The 19,179-nt window shown below is 34.1% G+C and overlaps 3 protein-coding genes and 1 non-coding gene across 4 annotated transcripts; 2 read left to right on the forward strand and 2 right to left on the reverse strand.

Annotated features, from left to right (window-relative positions):
- Nucleotides 1-962: 962 nt before the first annotated feature.
- On the reverse strand, nt 963-4,844 carry LOC145605044 (phosphoenolpyruvate/phosphate translocator 2, chloroplastic-like). The gene is made up of 9 exons (XM_081661058.1): nt 4,308-4,844; nt 3,815-3,937; nt 3,078-3,230; nt 2,871-2,956; nt 2,217-2,301; nt 1,933-2,052; nt 1,752-1,829; nt 1,527-1,656; nt 963-1,387 (listed from the first exon to the last, which is right to left on the reverse strand). Exons 1-9 carry the CDS (start codon nt 4,689-4,691, stop codon nt 1,311-1,313), a joined length of 1,236 nt encoding a protein of 411 aa, XP_081517184.1. The 5' UTR covers nt 4,692-4,844; the 3' UTR covers nt 963-1,310.
- Nucleotides 4,845-5,561: 717 nt separating this feature from the next.
- LOC145605617 (uncharacterized) lies at nt 5,562-8,735 on the reverse strand. The gene is made up of 3 exons (XM_081661688.1): nt 8,614-8,735; nt 7,989-8,150; nt 5,562-6,254 (listed from the first exon to the last, which is right to left on the reverse strand). Exons 2-3 carry the CDS (start codon nt 8,097-8,099, stop codon nt 5,802-5,804), a joined length of 564 nt encoding a protein of 187 aa, XP_081517814.1. The 5' UTR covers nt 8,100-8,150; nt 8,614-8,735; the 3' UTR covers nt 5,562-5,801.
- Nucleotides 8,736-8,778: 43 nt separating this feature from the next.
- TRNAP-AGG (transfer RNA proline (anticodon AGG)) lies at nt 8,779-8,850 on the forward strand. The gene has a single exon. It is a non-coding gene; the product is annotated as a tRNA-Pro (tRNA).
- Nucleotides 8,851-15,534: 6,684 nt separating this feature from the next.
- Nucleotides 15,535-18,758, forward strand: LOC145604627 (putative xyloglucan endotransglucosylase/hydrolase protein 28). Its single transcript, XM_081660529.1, has 4 exons — nt 15,535-15,983; nt 16,100-16,200; nt 16,669-16,877; nt 17,816-18,758. Exons 1-4 carry the CDS (start codon nt 15,776-15,778, stop codon nt 18,318-18,320), a joined length of 1,023 nt encoding a protein of 340 aa, XP_081516655.1. The 5' UTR covers nt 15,535-15,775; the 3' UTR covers nt 18,321-18,758.
- The last annotated feature ends 421 nt before the right edge of the window (nt 18,759-19,179 follow it).

Consider the following 19,179-nt stretch of genomic DNA (forward strand, 5'->3'; position numbering starts at 1 on the left):
TGAGCTAAAGTGTCATTTTATGGGAAACTAATTGTTATGTGTGAATTTGCTAAGTTGTGATTCTCCCTAATCATATGGGGTCTTCCATCTAAATAAACAGGCGATTCTCCATCCCCATTGTTTGAAGTATGCTTCGAAGGGCTAAAGTTACTTTTTTAGTTTTTGGTTGAAATGATCGTTGTTGGTGAGAGAGAAAAATGGTGGAGTTATAGTTGAATTGTTGTCAATTATAAAATTGTGGTCTCCTATTACCAAAATAAATAATATGGGACAAACATAAAGGGACAGACTAAAAAGGAAAATGGGGCAAAGAATAAGAGGTAGAAAGACTACTAAAATAAAAAGATAAACGTAAGCGACTTCATATTAATCCTTCCTATTTTTAAAGATAATGGAGGTTACTTATCACAGAGTACGTAAATTGTAACATAAAGTGATACGTAATATATTTTTTTAAAATTGAATATATGAATGCTAGACTCTTAAAAAAAAAAAAAAGGAAAGAAAGAAAGAAAGCCTTTACAGTTCATCAGGGCAAAACCAAAACATATGCCAACTTTCTATTTTATAATGACTAGCCATTGACTTGATATTGGTGGAGAAGAGCATGTTTCTCTTGATAAGCTCTTACATCTCATTAGCAAGCTTAGCTTGGAAGCCACTCAATGTAGTTAGTACTGCCCCTTTTGGTAGCATATCAACTATCAAGGTAATTAGGTAAATAGGCTCATAACATTATTCAAAGAGGTCAACCTATTCAGTGTTCTTTAATTTGTTGCATACTTGCATGTTAGTAAACGCTTGTTATCTATTTAAAGCCTATATGATGTAAACTTTATTGGCTACATAATAGATTGTCGCCTTGTCGGTTGATATATGAATCATAATTCATAATACTAATGTTACAACTTAATGGTGAAAATATAAATCTAAAATTAGCTGAAGAAGATACAGAAAAGTAGTTGTTTCAAAAAAAAAAAAATAGTGTGTGTTGCATTTTCTCGTTTACAAGTTACATCCTTTTGAAAACATGTTCAACCAAATCAAAAGGAATTCACAAGGAAAAACAAATTAATAATAAATGTGGGCCTCAGACCAGCACAATCACTCATTTGTTACGGTCCAAAAGCAAAGGGTGAATATATTACAATGGACATTAAACCACAGTATATAGAGGGTTTTGGGCTTTTGGCCCAGTCCACATTACCCAAAAAAAAAAAAAAAAAAAGAAAAAAATAAATAAATAAGTACTTTTGTTTTTAATTTTAACGTCCACACCCTTTGCTTTTGGAATACAAGAATGGCCCAAATCATGTAGCTTTAATCTTTGGTTTCAATTTCTTTATTCTTGTATATAAGAACACACCAGCAAGTGCTACGGCAGTTCCTGCATTGGCAAATTATAAACCAATCTTAATGATTTTGTACATCGTTTAGTGTCATCTAAGATTAATTAAGGTAGAATAAACGTTGTAAAAACTTTCTTAAAAATGATTTGGATTAATGAACTCGAAAGATGGTCTTACCAAAGGAGTTAAGGGGCGAAATGGGTGTTTGGAAGAAGATCACTGAAGACACAATAACTACAACTCGCTTAAGGCAATTTCCCACCGAATGTGTTACAGCTGATACCATTCCTAGTATCATGTAAGAAACCTTTCATCCAACACGTAAAAATTTGTGTTAGTAAAATATAAGTACATTAACATACTTCGTACATATATAACAAAGAGGGTAATACGAGTTTTTACCTGTTGATAAGTGTGGAAACATAGCCCGGCAACAAGGGCTCTCACACACAATTCTCTAACATTTAACCCTTGACTTGCCTAATAAAGCAGAGTAAGAAGGACAAATAAAACAAATAAGCATTTCATGCTAATTTAATTTACATGATAATCTAGTGAATTTGATTTTGAGTAGCTAACTTACAGCTAATTGAAAATATGAAGGTGAAAATTTGACACCATCTATCAAAACAGCTGTTGGTAGTAAAAAGACGAAGCAGATGAGAGTAATTATAGAGAATAGATTGATGTTGTCCAAACCCTCCTGTAAATATTCAACAAAGAGATCAAAATTTGCTTATATCCAAAGTTGATTTACACGCGTTTTAAAGTCTAATTTACTACATGTAATCAGGTGTATGTTCTAATTTACAAGATATCACGTACTTCATCCCAATTGAGGAAGTATAATTTAGTGATTTATCGTACCTCTTCCTTGACCATCAGCTTTTTGCTTAGCACATTACGCGATTGATTAGTGAGGTTAGAAGCCATTGCGCTGCCAAAACCCAACCTGTTCGCAACATCAATATCATATCATCATTCATCACTTTTAGTTTTGAACAATAGTTCATTTGTTAATAGTGTACTACTCAACTCAAGCTATGAAGCACAAAATTATTAGGTGCACGTAAAGACCTTTTATGCTCCCGGACATGATGTTACACAAAAAGCAACATGACATTGACTTGAGAATAACATGATGATGAACAATATGTTTGAAATAACATGAAGATGAACGAAATTTTTTGACATGTATAGTTAGTTTTTTTTTTTTTTTTTTATTTTTTTTTATGATAATTTTTGCTAGGATCTATAGCATGCACGAAGACCGTGGTGCTCCCGAAATTACAATATAATTTTTTTTGGTGTTTAGAAAGCCACAAAGGCCAGGGGTGAGAATCGATCCCATGATCTCCTACAATGGGGAGGGAATTGAAGCTCTAACCCCTTATGCTATCCCTCACCCTCCGAAAGTACAATATATAATTGTGAGATTATCATAATTTATCTCAATATCTCATTACAAAGTCCAATGTATCTAATATAGTAATATCCTACAAAAAGTTTCTTAAAGCTCACCAATTGAAAGAAGCCTCCGTGAAAGATGCCAATGCCACTCCACCAACAATAGGCACCAGGGTTAAAACCACCCATATATTAGGCCTCTGTAATTATATTCTTAAGTTAGCTTAGCAACTAATTAAGTTGATTAAATATTGTAATTAAACAACTAACTTTAGAAATTAATCAACAAGAAATTAAAAAGACATTTAATATAAAGCTGACCTCACCAAGAAAGAGCACAGAGAGAAGAACAGTGAAGAAGGGCTCCATAGCTTTGATAGTGTGTGTGAAAGAGACTGCTACTTTTCCAAGGCTCACATTTGTTAGCAGGTTGCCCATTGCATGTGCTATTGCTAACGGTAGAATTGCTGCAAACTTTATTTTAATTAATGCATACACCAAAAACTAATTAGTCAATTATATATAACCCGTATGTGAATTGAGAATATTTGTCTCGCATTAAAGAAACTAAAGAAAGGATGATCAACTTATAAAATTAGATTAGTGGACTACTACTTTCTAATTATCAATTGGTTATAGGATGAAACCTTGACAGGTCTTTACGTGGTCAAAACAATGTGGGCTCGTGTTTGGTGAAATAAAATCTTTGATGATTTAAAAATGAATTGACCCTGACTCATAATCAATACCCAAGAAAGGGAGGGCTCAATGACAACTTGAATAATGAGGGTATAATTGAAGATATGCTTGATAAAGTATCCCAACAAAATTGTAATGATCTATTTAGATTGCAAAGGGGCTAACTCACTAATAAGACTAGTGGATTACTCGCCCAATAAAAATTTATCATTGGCTTTAGTATGAAACTTTATTTGAGTACCGTATGTAACTGGATCGAACTCTCCTCAATAACGAATTACTCGGGCCCATTTATGAGTTCTCTAATTGTACTTTCTCTCAATAAAATTTCAAGATTGAAGTACTTGATTGTAATATACCTGTGAACGGGTAATCTTTGGTTTTGGATGAAGATTGAAACCCCACATAACAAGAACAAGCAAACTCCCACATCCAAACTGGAATGCTGTGATGGTTGAAGGGAATGGATAGACCTTAAGAACCTGCAAACATGATTTATAGTTGTACGGCTTGTACCATATTAATTATTTGTTATTTATATGTAAAGGCATTAGACTATAAAAATCATGTGAGATTTTATTAAATATTTCTTAATGTGTATATTATTATCTATATAATAACAATAATTGTTATTGACCTATGTGACTAAAGTACTTAATTATCAGAATTATTCATTGACAAATGATACATCAAGTCAATATAATACAACTAAAAAATAGAATAGAATGCAAATGACCCCATTTTAATTACTAACCTATAAAGTAAAAACACACACACAAAAGAATGGCAATTAAATCAAAACATTCATGGAATTTGCCAAAAAAGAAAATAGACTATGTAAAGATTATGGACCTGCTTGTTGTATATATTGAAGTAAATGTTCAAAAGATACCAAAGGAGAAACATGCCACCAAGCTGCAAAGGAAGAGCCAGACTACTAGATTTCGTTTCGGCACCTCCATCCGCGCTCTCAGGGATCGAAACTGCTCGAACAACCAACAAGTTTCTCGATCCATGCTTTGTTGAATTTAATCGAAGAGGCCGAAATGAGAGAGCACACGACGCCTTGTAACACAAACTTCCCACGTTGGAGCTAGGATCTATAGTCAAGGAGCGAGCAATTTTATGAGAATATTTCTGGATCCGCCACTGGTCATGACAGCATCTTACATTAAAGATGTCTTTAACTCGGGATGTCAAACATAACGTTCGTGGATTCAAACCTAACAAAGGCATTTTGAGGAAGTAGATTCTAGTTGATTAAGACCATTGCATTGCAAATTACCAAAGATTTTCAAGAAGGTTTATTTCATAATTTAAGTTGAAGAACAGTTAAATTAAATACATTATATTGTTTATATAAATGGAGTTGAATGAATGAATGATATGTTTGGCAAGACAGCACGTGAGCCACGGGGTGTCCATATGAAGTTAACAAATTGTGAGGATGAGAGCTTCGACAAACACTAGTGAAAAACTTGTGGTTGGCACTTGAAAGCAAACAGTATTAGAGAACCACAATTTTGAATCTAATTTGCCAGTTAAGACTTTTGCAAATTATTTTGTAACCTAGTGTTACTTGTCCACTATAGATTATGACTTATGATTAAAGATTTTAAAACTTGGTTTTCAATGCACGAGGTAAATATTTATTAGTATTTTTTCAAAATAAAATACATGACTGCACGAGGTAAATATTATAATACAAAAACGAAATAATACACAGGTAAACACGCGATTTTGCCAGCCTCCAGCATAGTCAATATGATGCTTGCAATTCGTCAAGGAGACATAAACCTAGCAACTAACAGATTACGGATATAGTCGTGTGCTATACAATTCTAGCCATGAATCACGCCACAATCGATCAACTTGGGCTGGATCAATCCAAAGCAATCACCTGTGTGGCTATAAAGTTCGACTAATTAGCCCACGGTTCATAATTCATCAGACAGTCTGAGCATTTTCAGTCTAATTGTAAATACACATGCAATTGGTACATACCTGTCATATATGAAAAAATCATAACAGTCCGGGTTGGGAATAGGGTTGATGAAACAATGTAGTTTGTGTTCAAACCAAAAACCAGCGACTACAGGTCTACAGTTGAAAAAAATTCTCGATCTGAGGAGTTCCATACTTGGCAGAAAACACACTAAATAAACCAACTGTTATGAATTATGATCACAGCATGCTAATGAAGTCATATATAATATACAAGTGGTCCAATTAACCTATCTATAATGCAGCATGCAGCAGTAGTTTCTTAGACTAAGAGCATGAGCTAAGCTAATCCAAGGCTAGGTCACAAAAACAGCCATGAAGATTTGATATCACATTTTATAATCAGTCAAGATAGACTTTTACATCGATTCCATTATCAATGAGAGACTGCACTACTGCTCTAATCTTCCCTTCGAATTTGTCTCTAGCCCTTGGGGTGTAAGAAGCTGTGTAAACATCTGCTTCTCTTGCTCTGTCGGCCAGAATCCTACCAACAGCCAAACAAGCTGGTATATCACATCGGGACTTGAGAGCAGCTTTAATATCCTTGGAATTGGTACCAGAAACTGCAACCTGCTTACATGTCACTCTATGAGTGAGAGAGGCCTGGACAAATCGCTTTGAGATTAACACATCCAGGGTAAAAGGTTCCATGAAAGCAATAGTCCGCTGCTTAAATGATATGTGCTTTTGTGGATTCTTTGATTTCTTCTCCTTCTGGTACGTATATGGCCGGCTATTATTATCATCCAGGTAATCTTCCACCCCAAAGAAGCTCCTTGGAGAACAGTGGGACTACAATGGAGGCCATGTCAGACAGGAATTAATTATCAGGGATCAAGTCTACTGAGATCTTGACCTAGTGCCCATATTTATCAGCATAGATGAAATAACCAAAATTAAAAGAGCACATAGATGTTCTTATTTTGGATGATTAGTTAAGCAATTGGACTCTGAGCCACTCACAACCAAAGGAGCAAGCATGCAGTCAATCGACATTGAACAGCAAAATATACTTTTTACTCACAGGCTTAAGATACAGATACAGCCAAAAATAAGGATAGTAATAAAGGCCATCACATTAAGTTAATGCAAACAACTAACAGAATAGTATATCAAGTTGCACACTGAAAAACAGAGTCTGCCAAGGGTTCAAATATGCCTCTCGAGCTTAACTCATCAGCTCACTTGGGCAAGGAACTTGAAAGAGCTATCTTACAGATTGAGCATAGTTTATCGCAACTTGGTTCAAAAAGAACAAAATGCCACAGAGCTCTTCAGATTGAGACTCCATTCTGTTTAAAATAAGCTCCTCTCCTAAACAGGAATACAGGATGTGTAGCGACAAACAACTAAACCTAGCATGCATCTACTGCATTACAAATTTTTTATAGAAGATGGAATTGATCAGTTCTGAAGGAAAAGGCTCCTGATTTCTTGATTCATGTGAACCAATACTGGCTAGTAGCATTTGCATTATTTAAGGATTGCAGATGTCAATGTGCTTTTCAGATTCAATATCTACTGCAAAATATTCCTTAGTATCCTCACACCAGCCTAAGATTGCCCAGAAATCCAGCACCAGTACACACAGGCACACAGCTACTTTTCCTAGAGCCTATTAACATTTAATCAATGGTTATAATTTTGAATCAGCCTTCAATAAGGAAAATTTCAGGATCTATAACACATTTTTTGCAAAAAGATCCGAACCTTATCCTAGAGTTAACCTACATTTGACCAATATGCTAAGTGTATTGCAGTCCATCTCCAACACAGTCTTTGAAAAAGCGCGTCTAAGGCGTGCCTAGGCGCTGAGGCGCAAGGCGTTAGAGGTCATGCGTTTTTATAGTCTAGGCGGGGCGACTTCAATGAGGCGCAGCTAAGGCGCAGCCTGAGGCACACCAAGGAGCAGCCTGAGGCGCACAAAGAGCTTTTTTCAGAATTTTTTTTATATTTCTTATTATATGCGCCTCACTTCAATGAGGTGCACTGAGGCGCGCCTTAGGCGCAAGGTATTCCAAAACGCCTTGGTGCGCCTTGAGCCTTTTTATACATTGCTCCAACACCATTCCTACATCCCAAAAGGGTCAACATTTAACAAAGAATAAATTGTTTTCATACTCATGACACGTGTTACATCCTTCTTAAAACTAACCTCGAACTCTAGCTATAAGTCAGAATGCAGACATTTTTATGCTCCCAGCCAAATTCTAGAGAGAAACAATTCACAAAAAGTGCAAAGAACCCCATCCTTGTCAATTCTCACATCACATACATTACTTTACTCAAACCTTAGTCTACAATTCTCATGTTCACAACCAGCCTATCTCTCACTACCTCCAAGAAAGGGAATGAATGATAATAGGTACTCCGTATGACAAAGTGCACAAAACCAGAACACCATAAATTTCCAAATGTCATCATATGAATACATCTATAACAGCAAACGAACTTCATATACGAGGCTAATATGCAAATCATGTAAGCCATACAAGTAACAATCATAAAAAAAAAAGCACGGTATACCTGTCCTGTGTGAATGTTATTCGTCATCATATACAAACAATGCATAGCTTTATTTCCTCCATTGCTGTGCACTCCTTTACTAAACAATTCACCAAACACACTCTTCAACATCGTAGAGCCAACCAACAATCTAACTCTTGCAACAACTCGAAATCAAATCAACTGGGATAGAAGAAACAAAACCAATCAAAACTTTAACTTTAAACTAAAACCCCAAAAATTAAAGAACACCCATTTGCTAAGTAACGCCACTACACAGTTTTCCTGCACTTTTTTAGTTCAAAACTCTCATGAGCATTTCGTCGAACATGTGGCATGCACTAGACTTCAAAACCCCCACAAACCACCAACTTACAAAATCAAAAAAATACAGCTTAGTCGACAATAGCTCATGTTTAATGGGTATGTAACACGATGCAATAATAATAAAACATTAAAATTAAAATAGACAGTTTCAAGGTAGCTTTTAGCAAATATTTGACTGTAGAATCAATTGTTAAAAATATCGATAAAATTATACAACAAGTAAATCAGTAAATGTGTATTTAGCAAATAGTTTAGATAATTAAGAAGAAAGTGAATGATTAATCAAGTAATACATGCTTTATATTTGAAGAATTATTACCTTCAAAGTTCAAACGAAAGCCCAGAAATGTTGAGGAACTTTAAATTAGGGAAGCGTAGAAAATGAAAATAGGATTTTTCATTTTTTGTACTTGTGTTTCCAAAAAAAATTGTAAATTAAATGTATATAAATATATAAAGTAATCGATTTGTTAGAACATCAACAGGGCATTTGGTCTAGTGGTATGATTCTCGCTTAGGGTGCGAGAGGTCCCGAGTTCAATTCTCGGAATGCCCCTTATTTTTACTATTTTTATCTTTGATTTCCTCGTTTCTCTTCCAAATCTTCTAAATGTAAAGAAGCTCACAATTCAAATCAATTTTTTAACCTTAAACTACTCATCATCGTATATAGATGGATTAAATTTGGTAGGGATTAGGGAAAATTCAAATCAATTTTTGAACCTTAAACTACTCATCATCGTATATAGATAGATTAAATTTGGTAGGGATTAGGGAAATATTTTTTTTTTTGAACAAAAGCAAGGTTACATCTTACTCATACATAAATACCTTCAATTTACAGGTGATTAAGGTTAGCCTCACCCGTTGACCTGGCCAACCCGGCCCGATTTTGGGCGGGTTTTGGATAGAATTTCCCAGTCCAGCCCGAAAAATTACTTTTTTGGGACAAATTTGGGAATACATTTTTACACATATCTAGTTGATTTTTTAGGCTTGGCCCGACAGCCCACACGGCCCAACCATTTTGGGTGGGTTTGGGCACAAAAATTCCGACCCGATAAGTGGGCATAATTTTTTACCTTATGCCCAGCCCGCCCAATTATCACCTCTACTTCAACTCTTCAAGAAGTATGGTCTAAATCACAATCACTTCGTATTGGGCCTCATTTGTTTACTGCGGCCCAAAAGGCTTAGATTGACATTGGACTTCATTAACTTCATGGGGCCTAAATGAAACTTACCCAAAAACATGTGATTATATAGTTTCATCAAGTAATTGATCCTTCATTTGATTTTGACGTGAAGTACTTCCTCCGTTTTTCTATAGTTGCAATACACACTTTATAAACACACTTCATCCGGCCATAGTTTGGTTTTAGTCCCTAACGTTTGAGAAGTTTGGTTTTAGTCCTTCTACCACTACTTTGGGTTGTTACTTTGATGACTGGACTAAACATTAAGGACCTTAGCTGATGATCGTACTAAACACTAGGGACCTTTGATGCTGATTGTACCAAATATTAGGGACCTTGACTATTTTTTTTTTGGATTTTCTTGCTGAGTAGACCAAACATTAAGGACTTGGGGTGATTACTGGACCAACCTTTAGGCACTTTGTGCTTTTTTTTAAGTTTATTTAATTTCTACTAAAAATGTTAACTAACCATATATACCCTTACTTAATCTAATATTATTATTTCAATACTCATTGCAATCTTGAATTTATATAATAACCGACATTAATTTTAGAAAATTTTGAATTTTAACACCACAAAATTATAACTCGAAAATGGATTTTAACACTAAAAAATAAAATAAATTAAAATAAAATAAAAAAGGGCTTATTTCAACACCAGAAAAACTTAAGAGTTTGGATATATTAACACCACATAATTGATTCCGTGAAGGACTTGTGTTGGTCTGTGAGGACAGTTGTTGGCCCTTGATACGCATTTCGTGACAATAGGCTCCTCCCTAATTTGTTTGGGGCCGGGGTGTTACATCCAGAACACTGCTTGAACTTGCTCCACCTCTAAACCACCGAAATTCGCCCCCGCATGAACCTGCTTCACCTCCAGACTGCTGGCATTCGCCCCCTCCCTTTTGCCGCCTCCTTTTCGCCCAACCATAAAACGCCACAAATGGCCACAAAGTCAGCCACTAATGGTCGACTAGTATTATTACTACTACCTCCGTTAGTCATTAGTTGCAACTTTGGGTATTATTTGTGAGAGATTAAATATTCTAAAGTTGCAATTAATATGTAACAGATGTAGTATTATGATATTTCCATATTAGGAAAGTGTTGTAACTATAAAAAAAAAAAACGGATGAAGTATATCACTTCGTAGAAAAAATATGATTAAAGAAAACATCAAATAATATTAGTACGTAAATGGGGCTATATATACGTATGCAAGTTCTTGTGTATATATTGAAGTTACAATAACTGTTAGATAATATGTTAATATTATCTCGTAAATATTCTGTAAAATATATCTTGTGCATTTTAGGTTATTCTCATGATTAGGTTGTAAACCCTATATACATTGTTTTAATGAGAAAGCCTTCTTTAAGGAGAATTACACAATTCTACAATAACAAGCAAAGACCATAAAAGGAGCTGACCATAATAAATTTTAGACAAGTTTCAACGGATAATTTTAGTCGATCGGATAACATTATTAGTGGGGTCCGCAAAAGGCAACGGCTATATGATGAGTTGACGCGGAGCAAATGGAGAGAGGGGAGGCAGAGTGAGTGCAGTGGCAGATTCATCACTAATTATTCACTAATTACTCATCATTCTTTCTTCTACGCGTCACCCCGATTTTCACCTGACCCACTTTCCTTTTCACGTGCCGCTGATTTACACCATTCTCTTTCTTTTACATTTTTTTTTTTTTTCCCTATTTTTAGTATTTTTACTTCGTTTTATTTCTAGGGAAGATACTTCTGATCGCATGATTTGTATCGATTTGTTTTAATTACTCAATGTTTTTAGTGAATCTTGGATATTTTGGAGTGGTAACGTATTGTATGCTTGCATGGACATCGTTCTCACAGGAGTCTGGCACGAGCACAACGGAATGAGGCCCTATTCTTTTTGACAAAACATAACAGATTTCAGCTGAATATATAGGTGTTAGCATAGCATAGTTGCAGTGGCGGATCCAGGATTTGTGAAATGGGGGTACGAAATTAATTTCGATAAAAAAATTTTACAAAATAATGTAAATTGCAATAATTTTTTCCTAACTAAATTTTGAATTAATAAATCATAAATCATTTTACTTTGTATTACTAATGGCGTGTACAATACATCCCTTCCTCGGACGATAAGTCTTATTATTGAGTAACTAAATATGCTTGGGAAAGGAAAAAAAAAAGATATTATCTAAGAGGCCTGTTATCTGCAACAACAGGTCTCTTTTATTGAAAAAAATACTAATCTCCCGTTGGAGAAATTAAAATTATCACCAAAGAGGCTAAGAGACCTGTTTTTTAAGTAGGCAGTCTCTTTGATGTCAAAGGCGGGCTGAATAAGTGAATAACTACCTACATAACAGAACCTAAGAGACCACCTCTTTGATAAAGGCGGTCTCTTTTCTTACCAGACTTTTTTTTTTTGGCAGAATGGGGGTACAACTGTAACTCTATGTACCCCTCTAGATCCGCCAGTGCATAGTAGAGTAAATTTTAGTCAACGGAACATAGCAAAGCAGAGCATAATTCATCACAGTAAAGCAGAGCGAAATAGCTCTATTGAACAGAATCTTACTTGCTTATAAAGGCCAATCTATTAAATATATAAAAATTAATAGAGGATTCTATTGGCCTGGCCTAACCCATCCCATCCTACACTTGCACGGGTTTTGTGTATAGAAGATTAGTGCGACTACAAAGTCTGTCATAATTAATTCTTGGTTTATTTAAGTATGAAGTATGAACCCTTGATCATAAAACTGTTGACACGACATGTGAGCCTACATGTATGGTACAAGACTATGTACATATGTTCATCTAAATAATTTTTATTTTTTTTATTTTTTTTTATTTTTTATTGAAACTTAAAAGTAAAAACCAAAGTGGTTTGTTGAAACTTATTTTCATGAAATAATTGAGATTTTGTAAAAACGAATATTGTTAAAACACAAGTGTATTGAAATTACGTACGAGGTATATACATGGCTATGCTATGCCATATACTCGAACTCGAGAACTTTGTTTAGGTCATTAAAAAAGATTCAATACTTAATTATATGTACGCTAATTGTAGTACCATACTACCATCCACGTAGTATCGAGATTCTTAGTAATTTAGTATAGTACATAAGGCTTTATTTAGATTCGGAATAAAAGATTTTCAAGTGATGCACGACTTTTGCGCAACTTTACGAGCCCCATAAGACAAAAACAAATGCAAATGAAGTCAAGTAAGAAAGTTGTCCCTCAAAATAAATCACCTCTCCGCTAAGAAATGGTATCCAACTACCGATAAAGGAAACGTATTAAAGCCGCATCTATCGACTATTATGTTGTTGAATGGTGATTGAAGCGAAAATATGGGCATGTGGCAAACTACGATATTCTAGTTATGAGATCCTTTTTTCATCAAAACAATTATTGATTGCTTTTTTCTTTGTTCGAGACCTCCCTTAGTTCTTTCCTTTTCATGCAAGTTTGCCACTTTAATTTCTTTGTCTTTTTATAAATTTTTCAATTTTTGGAAATTTTAGGACAACATAAAAGGCTATATAAGAATCTAAACAATGGTTACTTTTGATTGGTATTTTCTAGCAACAAATACTAAGTACGTATGTATAATAGTAAATCGATAAAAATTTGGTGATGAGTCATTTAGTTGGATCAGTTTTGAGTACGAAACTAATTGATCAACTTCATAAGTGAAATAATTGCCCATTTAGCCTTAATATAGATTACTAGTAATAAATTATAAGAATATTTTTATTGATCAAATTTGATTGTAAGAATAATGTCTTTCCTCAATTCTTCATATTTTGTCTCATTTACAATCTCAAGTAATTCTATTATAAATTATACTTGTATCTAATACTTTAACGATAAGTTCTACGTAGTACTTTATAATACAGTCATGTGAAATCTTATGTAGACATTTATTTTATGAACAACTTAGAGTATGAATCAAATAAATTGGTCAGAAAATCAAATACAAGTAAATTTCGCCCGATACAAATACAAAAACCCATGCATGCATCTCCATTCCTCCGATCCACAACCCAAACTCTCACCGTTAAGCTGCCCTGTAGGCAGCAATTTGAGTGATGTAATGCGGCATGCACGGGTCAAAATATTAAAAGATGAGTACGTTACTCCAAAAACAAACCAAAAAAAATGGTTACTCTACTTCATTAGTAGTATCGTTAGATAGAGCCGAGTGAGTACTGAATCCTGACTCGTCAACATATGAAGTTAGAGAATTTCAGGCATAAATGTTTGTCTTGGGTAACCCACATTTTGTTATGTAAGTGTTGGGTCCAATTTCCAACATTTATTAAATCATTTATAAATTCATACAACTAATTATTTTATTACAAAGTTTATGCAATATCAAATTCTTACAAAACTTCATTTAATTTATTTGCTTCTTTCTTATTTGCTCTTCGTCGGTTTTAACTGACAATCCCTTTTCTAGCGTAGATCTTTATATCATCTGCAACCTCAAGATTTTGGGCTTAACAATTTATTATAGATCTGACGTACTATATACTGGTATTAGTTTATTCATGTATGGAGTAACTTTTAGGAATCCTTTTTATTTTTTATTAAGAAAAAAAAGGTTGGGTTTTGGATTTTTTCTAAAACTAAGTTAAAGAACTTAAAATATGTAGGACTTTAGAAAGTCTTCAACTTGAAATAGAAACCAACATAAAAGTTTGGTTAATCCTTTTTTTTGGATAAAAGGTTATTAATTAAGCCTAATAGGAATAAAGGATCGATAGGTCTCTCCAGTCTCCACAATATTAAGAAGAATAAATCATATTGAGTACAAAGTAAAATATACTCGTACATTGTTTCAAGTAATAAAGTGTATAGATTCAATAAATAATCGGAATAAACATCTATCAATATTACCTAACCTAAATTAAAATTTACTTGAAAAATATTATTGAAATTGAACTTTGTAAGTTATAAGCTACCTAACAATCTTTAAGAATGTTATATGACCCAAAGTCCCAAACAATACTTTTATGCCAAATTGAAAAACTTCTTAACACATAATAGTAGTATAAAACATCAACTTCAAACCCCAAATCACTATGATTTCATTTCTAATTCCAAACTCATACCACTCTGCAAATCAAACACTCCCTACATGAATATCACGAACAAGCATTATCTTAACATGAACAACTCGTTTAGAGCATCTGCAATGGTAGTATGGTACATAACTAAAGACATACTTGCAAACTATATATCTAACATATCTACTTGTAATATTAACTTATAGTTAAAACAACACCATGCTTATTTAAGCTACAATGCTTGTAAATTATTTATTAGCATATTTAATGTAGATTATGCAAGGTATAAGATATTATTATTAGAATATAATGGGCATGGACCAGGCCAACACGACTGCGCTAGGGCCAGTCAAACACAACACGAAAATGGCCCAACGAACTTGAGCTCCTCACAAGTTTAACACTATACGAGATGCACACAGATGGGCCATGAGCCGTGCATGGACTTCATATTCAATATTTGACATGAGCTTAATTTATGGTCTCACCTACTTCTTTTTGACCAATTGACCAAACATATAAAAATAGTTACGTGTGAGATTGGTCGTGTATGATCTCCTTTTTATGAAAGATCAACACGAATTTGACACTACACAATTATTTTTGACCCATGTAAAGCACGACCTGTTTGAGCACGAGTATGCTGACACGATACAACAAGTGCCCACTTTAATCAAAGCTAACCATTAGAAAATGTTGTAACTCGACCTTAGATATGTGATGTGCCAAGCCAAACTACTTCATTGTTGCTACATGCTACCCTTGGAAACTTGGAATTGCTCTTGCCTTCACTTATACTTAACCCGGTTACCAAAAACAACCCACTAGAAGCATAGTTAGGAAATTTCACATTTCAACCATTATTAAAAACAAAAAACAAACCCCAAAAATAAAATTAAATTAAAAATCTCAAATTTCTTCCATAAAATAATAAAACTTCCAAAAATAAAAATAAAAAGAGTAAAGGGTAGAAAAACTCACTACCACCACCCTCCACCAATAAAACCATTCCTCCTCACACTCACAGTGTCTCTTTCTCACTTACCCTTTTTTGCTCCTCTCTTTCTCTCTCATTCATTCTTCTCCAACATTCTTTTTCTTTTGCTCAGAAATTTGCCTGGTTTAGGAGGTTTTAGTATCATCACCTAAACAATAAACCTTCTTTTTCTGTACACAAATAAACTAAAAATAATGGGGTGTTTTAGAAATAGGTTAATCTCAACATTTTTGCTAATTTTTTGTATTTTTAAGGAGATTATTGCTAATTCTGAGGTAATTAGTAATAATAATCTACCCATAATCTCATTTGATGAAGGCTATTCCCATCTCTTTGGAGATGATAATCTTATGGTTGTTAGAGATGGAAAATCTGTTCTTCTTTCTCTTGATGAAAGAACAGGCATGCTACTTTAACTCTTTGATTTTCTGGGTTTTAATTAATTTTTTTTTAATTTTTTTTTTTGGTAATATTGGGTAATTTTTCTAACATTTTCTGTTAAAAAATTATATTCCCAGGTTCTGGATTTATGTCACATGACCTCTACTTACATGGGTTTTTCAGTGCTTCGATTAAATTACCTTCTGATTATACTGCTGGGATTGTCGTTGCCTTCTATGTAAGTTAATTTTTTTAATATTATTTTTTTCATTGGAAATGTTCCCCTGTTTAATTTTGTTGATTATTGAGTAGTATTCTTGCTTAAATTAATCTGCAATTTGTTGGGTAGAAGTTTCTAGTAGTATATTGCTAAATGGGTTTTCATTAATTGATGATTTTGAGCTCTGATTATGATAATTACTGTAGTAATTAGTAAATTTTCATAAATGTCGAGTCTTGGTTAATTAAATTTCATGTATGTTGTAATTAATTTAGTTAATCATAATTACATATTGTATCAGAAGTTATAATCATCTTGGTCTGCTATGAGCTGAGTGCAAATTCTTCAGAAACAGAACACTTGTTTTACAATAATTTTCAATTTTTTCATATATATATGGGATTATGTTAATGATCTCAGCAACAATTTGGTAGGCTAAACATGCGTAGTAGTGGTGTTTATTTGTGGGTTTATTTCGATTTTCAGATGTCTAATGGTGATATGTATGAGAAAAATCATGATGAGATCGATTTCGAGTTCTTAGGGAACATCCGTGGCAAGGAATGGAGGGTTCAGACCAATGTGTATGGGAATGGTAGCACGAGTGTAGGTAGAGAAGAGAGATACACATTGGGGTTTGACCCTTCGGACGAATTTCATCGTTACAGCATTCTATGGACAGAGGATCAAATAATGTAATTCCTTTTTCTCTTTGATTCTATTCTTGTTTATTGGGTGTGTTGTGTTGTGTTGTGTCGTGTTCGTTTTGTAATCTATCATGTTGTTGATGTCCTGCACATTGTCAACTTTACTTTATTTCTTGATAGTTCTTTTTGTGTTACAGTAGTAGTTAATACAATTGCTGAAATTTGAAAACAACAAAAGCAGGATTATTAGTTTTTAGTATGGAGTATGTAGTTAGATTACATCTTCACTATTGATAATGACTTAATTTGGAATGTCAATTACTAGCAGACAACTGTTAAGCACTTCTGCTTATTTTTTTCGGCACTAAAGTTTTGATTAATTAATAGGCTAAAAAAGTTTTCTTTCTCATCAATGGAGAACTAATTCCTGAGAAGCATAATGTAGCATTTTATTCGGTCCGATTATCTTCATGATGTGGTGTAAATAATGTGAATAATTCTGGTCTTAGTCTCTCACAGGCCCAGGATATACTGATATTTTTAACGTGTATTCGTATGTCATGATCGTATAGGTGGAAATTCCGAGTCACGTTTGGTGGTTTCTTCCTGGACTTTAGCATAGCTTTAGATATTATTGATGTTATATCTTTGTTGACAACTTGAAATTTATCTGGTGTTTGATGTAGTATCCCCTACCTCTTTTTTCCGAGGGGGCGCTTCTCATATGGTTTTCTGTGGTCTATGCTGATCTCTTTTAAGATACCTCTCTGGCAATTGTGTTTCCTTCTGCCTCAACATGGACCTAGAGAATATTGGACCCTCATCTAATTCATGACTTTATATGCTTTTCAAATCCAAGTCATTTATATATTCCACTAAACTCCAATATATCGAAAATGTACAGCTCGAAAAGCATCAAAATGATTTTATTGTTTGTGATGTTAACTATTTTGATGTTATATCATTGTTCTTCCAATCCATTGCAGATTTTATGTGGATGATGTTCCCATTAGGGAGATAAACAGGACAGCAGCAATGGAGCGTGATTTTCCTTCAAAACCAATGTCATTGTATGCTACGATATGGGATGCCTCGACTTGGGCCACCAATGGTGGGAAGTATAAAGTGGACTATAGGTATGCCCCTTATGTTGCCCAATTCTCTGACCTCGTTCTCCATGGTTGTGCTGTTGATCCAATCGAGAGGTCTCGAAAATGTGATGATATTTCATTGATTGATGGCTTAATACCAAGTGGCATCACCCCTTCACAAAGGATCAAGATGGCAAATTATAGGAAGAAATATTTGACCTACTCATATTGTTATGACAAGGCCCGGTACAAGACTCCTCCTAGCGAGTGCATTCTTGATTCTAAGGAGGCGGACCGCTTAAAGAAGTTCGACCCTGTCACATTTGGAGGAGGCCGTCGTCACCACGGGAGGCGTCACCACCACTGTGGTACCACCAAAAACGCAAAGGCTTCGATATAAGTGGATAGATTATCATATCACACACCATTGCTAGCCACAATTTCTCCTACTAGATTATGGAGTATTATTTTTGGTCCATGGATGTTGGTCTCATATCTCATTAATGTTTATTTTGGATAATATTTGTCTTTAGGGGTCTTATCTTTGGTTCACATGAATATAGAGGAAAAAGACAAAAAATAAGGAAAAAGAAAAAAAAAAGTAACAGTGCGCATAAATATGTTAATGGGTTAGGTATCAAGTTTTTATATTATAAGTGGGTTCATCATATGTTATGTAAATAATTGTTACATTGTTGTTGGATTTTGTTTGACGATATGCCCATTCATGGCTTTTGTTCCTTGATTATTTTCTTTTTAAATATTGTAAGGTCGGTCGTATTGTGTATTTGTGTTGTATGTCTTGTGATTTTAATAAATTTTTAGCGTCTTATGTTGATTCCTTTGGTCAATAAATACGACAATATTCTTAGATTACAGAATATTTGATTGCAAGTGTATGTTTTTCTGTTTTTTTCCCCCCTTCTATTTATTGAGTTTGCCCGTTGTTATACCTATGACTTTAGATCATCTGATCAATCTTCACGGACTGTTAAATACGGATCTGGGCGGCACTTGCAATTAAAAGAGAGTCCGGTTTGTAAGATCAAAAGAGGTTTCATCCCAAAAATATATGACAATAAGTTATCCCTTAGCCTAATAAAGTATTTAATTTTCTCTTATTTTCTCAACGTGAGAAACTTATATGTTATTTGAGAAGTTTATACCTTTTACACGAACATTATTATCACTCGCCTTTGTGACTCTCACCACCAAATCCGAAGTATAATCTATGTTAGTTGATGATAATTGGAGGGTGT

Source organism: Chenopodium album, chromosome 22 (genome assembly GCF_948465745.1).
Source record: "Chenopodium album chromosome 22, dcCheAlbu1.1, whole genome shotgun sequence".
Lineage (NCBI taxonomy): Eukaryota > Viridiplantae > Streptophyta > Magnoliopsida > Caryophyllales > Amaranthaceae > Chenopodium > Chenopodium album.

Coding starts and splice junctions, on each gene's coding strand:
- LOC145605044 (XM_081661058.1), bottom strand. CDS start 4,691: ATGCCTTTGTTAGGTTTGAATCCACGAACGTTATGTTTGACATCCCGA. Junction 2,053..2,216: donor AGCTGATGGTCAAGGAAGAG/GTACGATAAATC, acceptor GAATATTTACAG/GAGGGTTTGGACAACATCAA. Junction 1,830..1,932: donor CTTCATATTTTCAATTAGCT/GTAAGTTAGCTA, acceptor CTGCTTTATTAG/GCAAGTCAAGGGTTAAATGT.
- LOC145605617 (XM_081661688.1), bottom strand. CDS start 8,099: ATGTTGAAGAGTGTGTTTGGTGAATTGTTTAGTAAAGGAGTGCACAGC. Junction 6,255..7,988: donor ATAACATTCACACAGGACAG/GTATACCGTGCT, acceptor CCTCCATTGTAG/TCCCACTGTTCTCCAAGGAG.
- LOC145604627 (XM_081660529.1), top strand. CDS start 15,776: ATGGGGTGTTTTAGAAATAGGTTAATCTCAACATTTTTGCTAATTTTT. Junction 15,984..16,099: donor TTCTCTTGATGAAAGAACAG/GCATGCTACTTT, acceptor TTATATTCCCAG/GTTCTGGATTTATGTCACAT. Junction 16,201..16,668: donor GGATTGTCGTTGCCTTCTAT/GTAAGTTAATTT, acceptor TTCGATTTTCAG/ATGTCTAATGGTGATATGTA.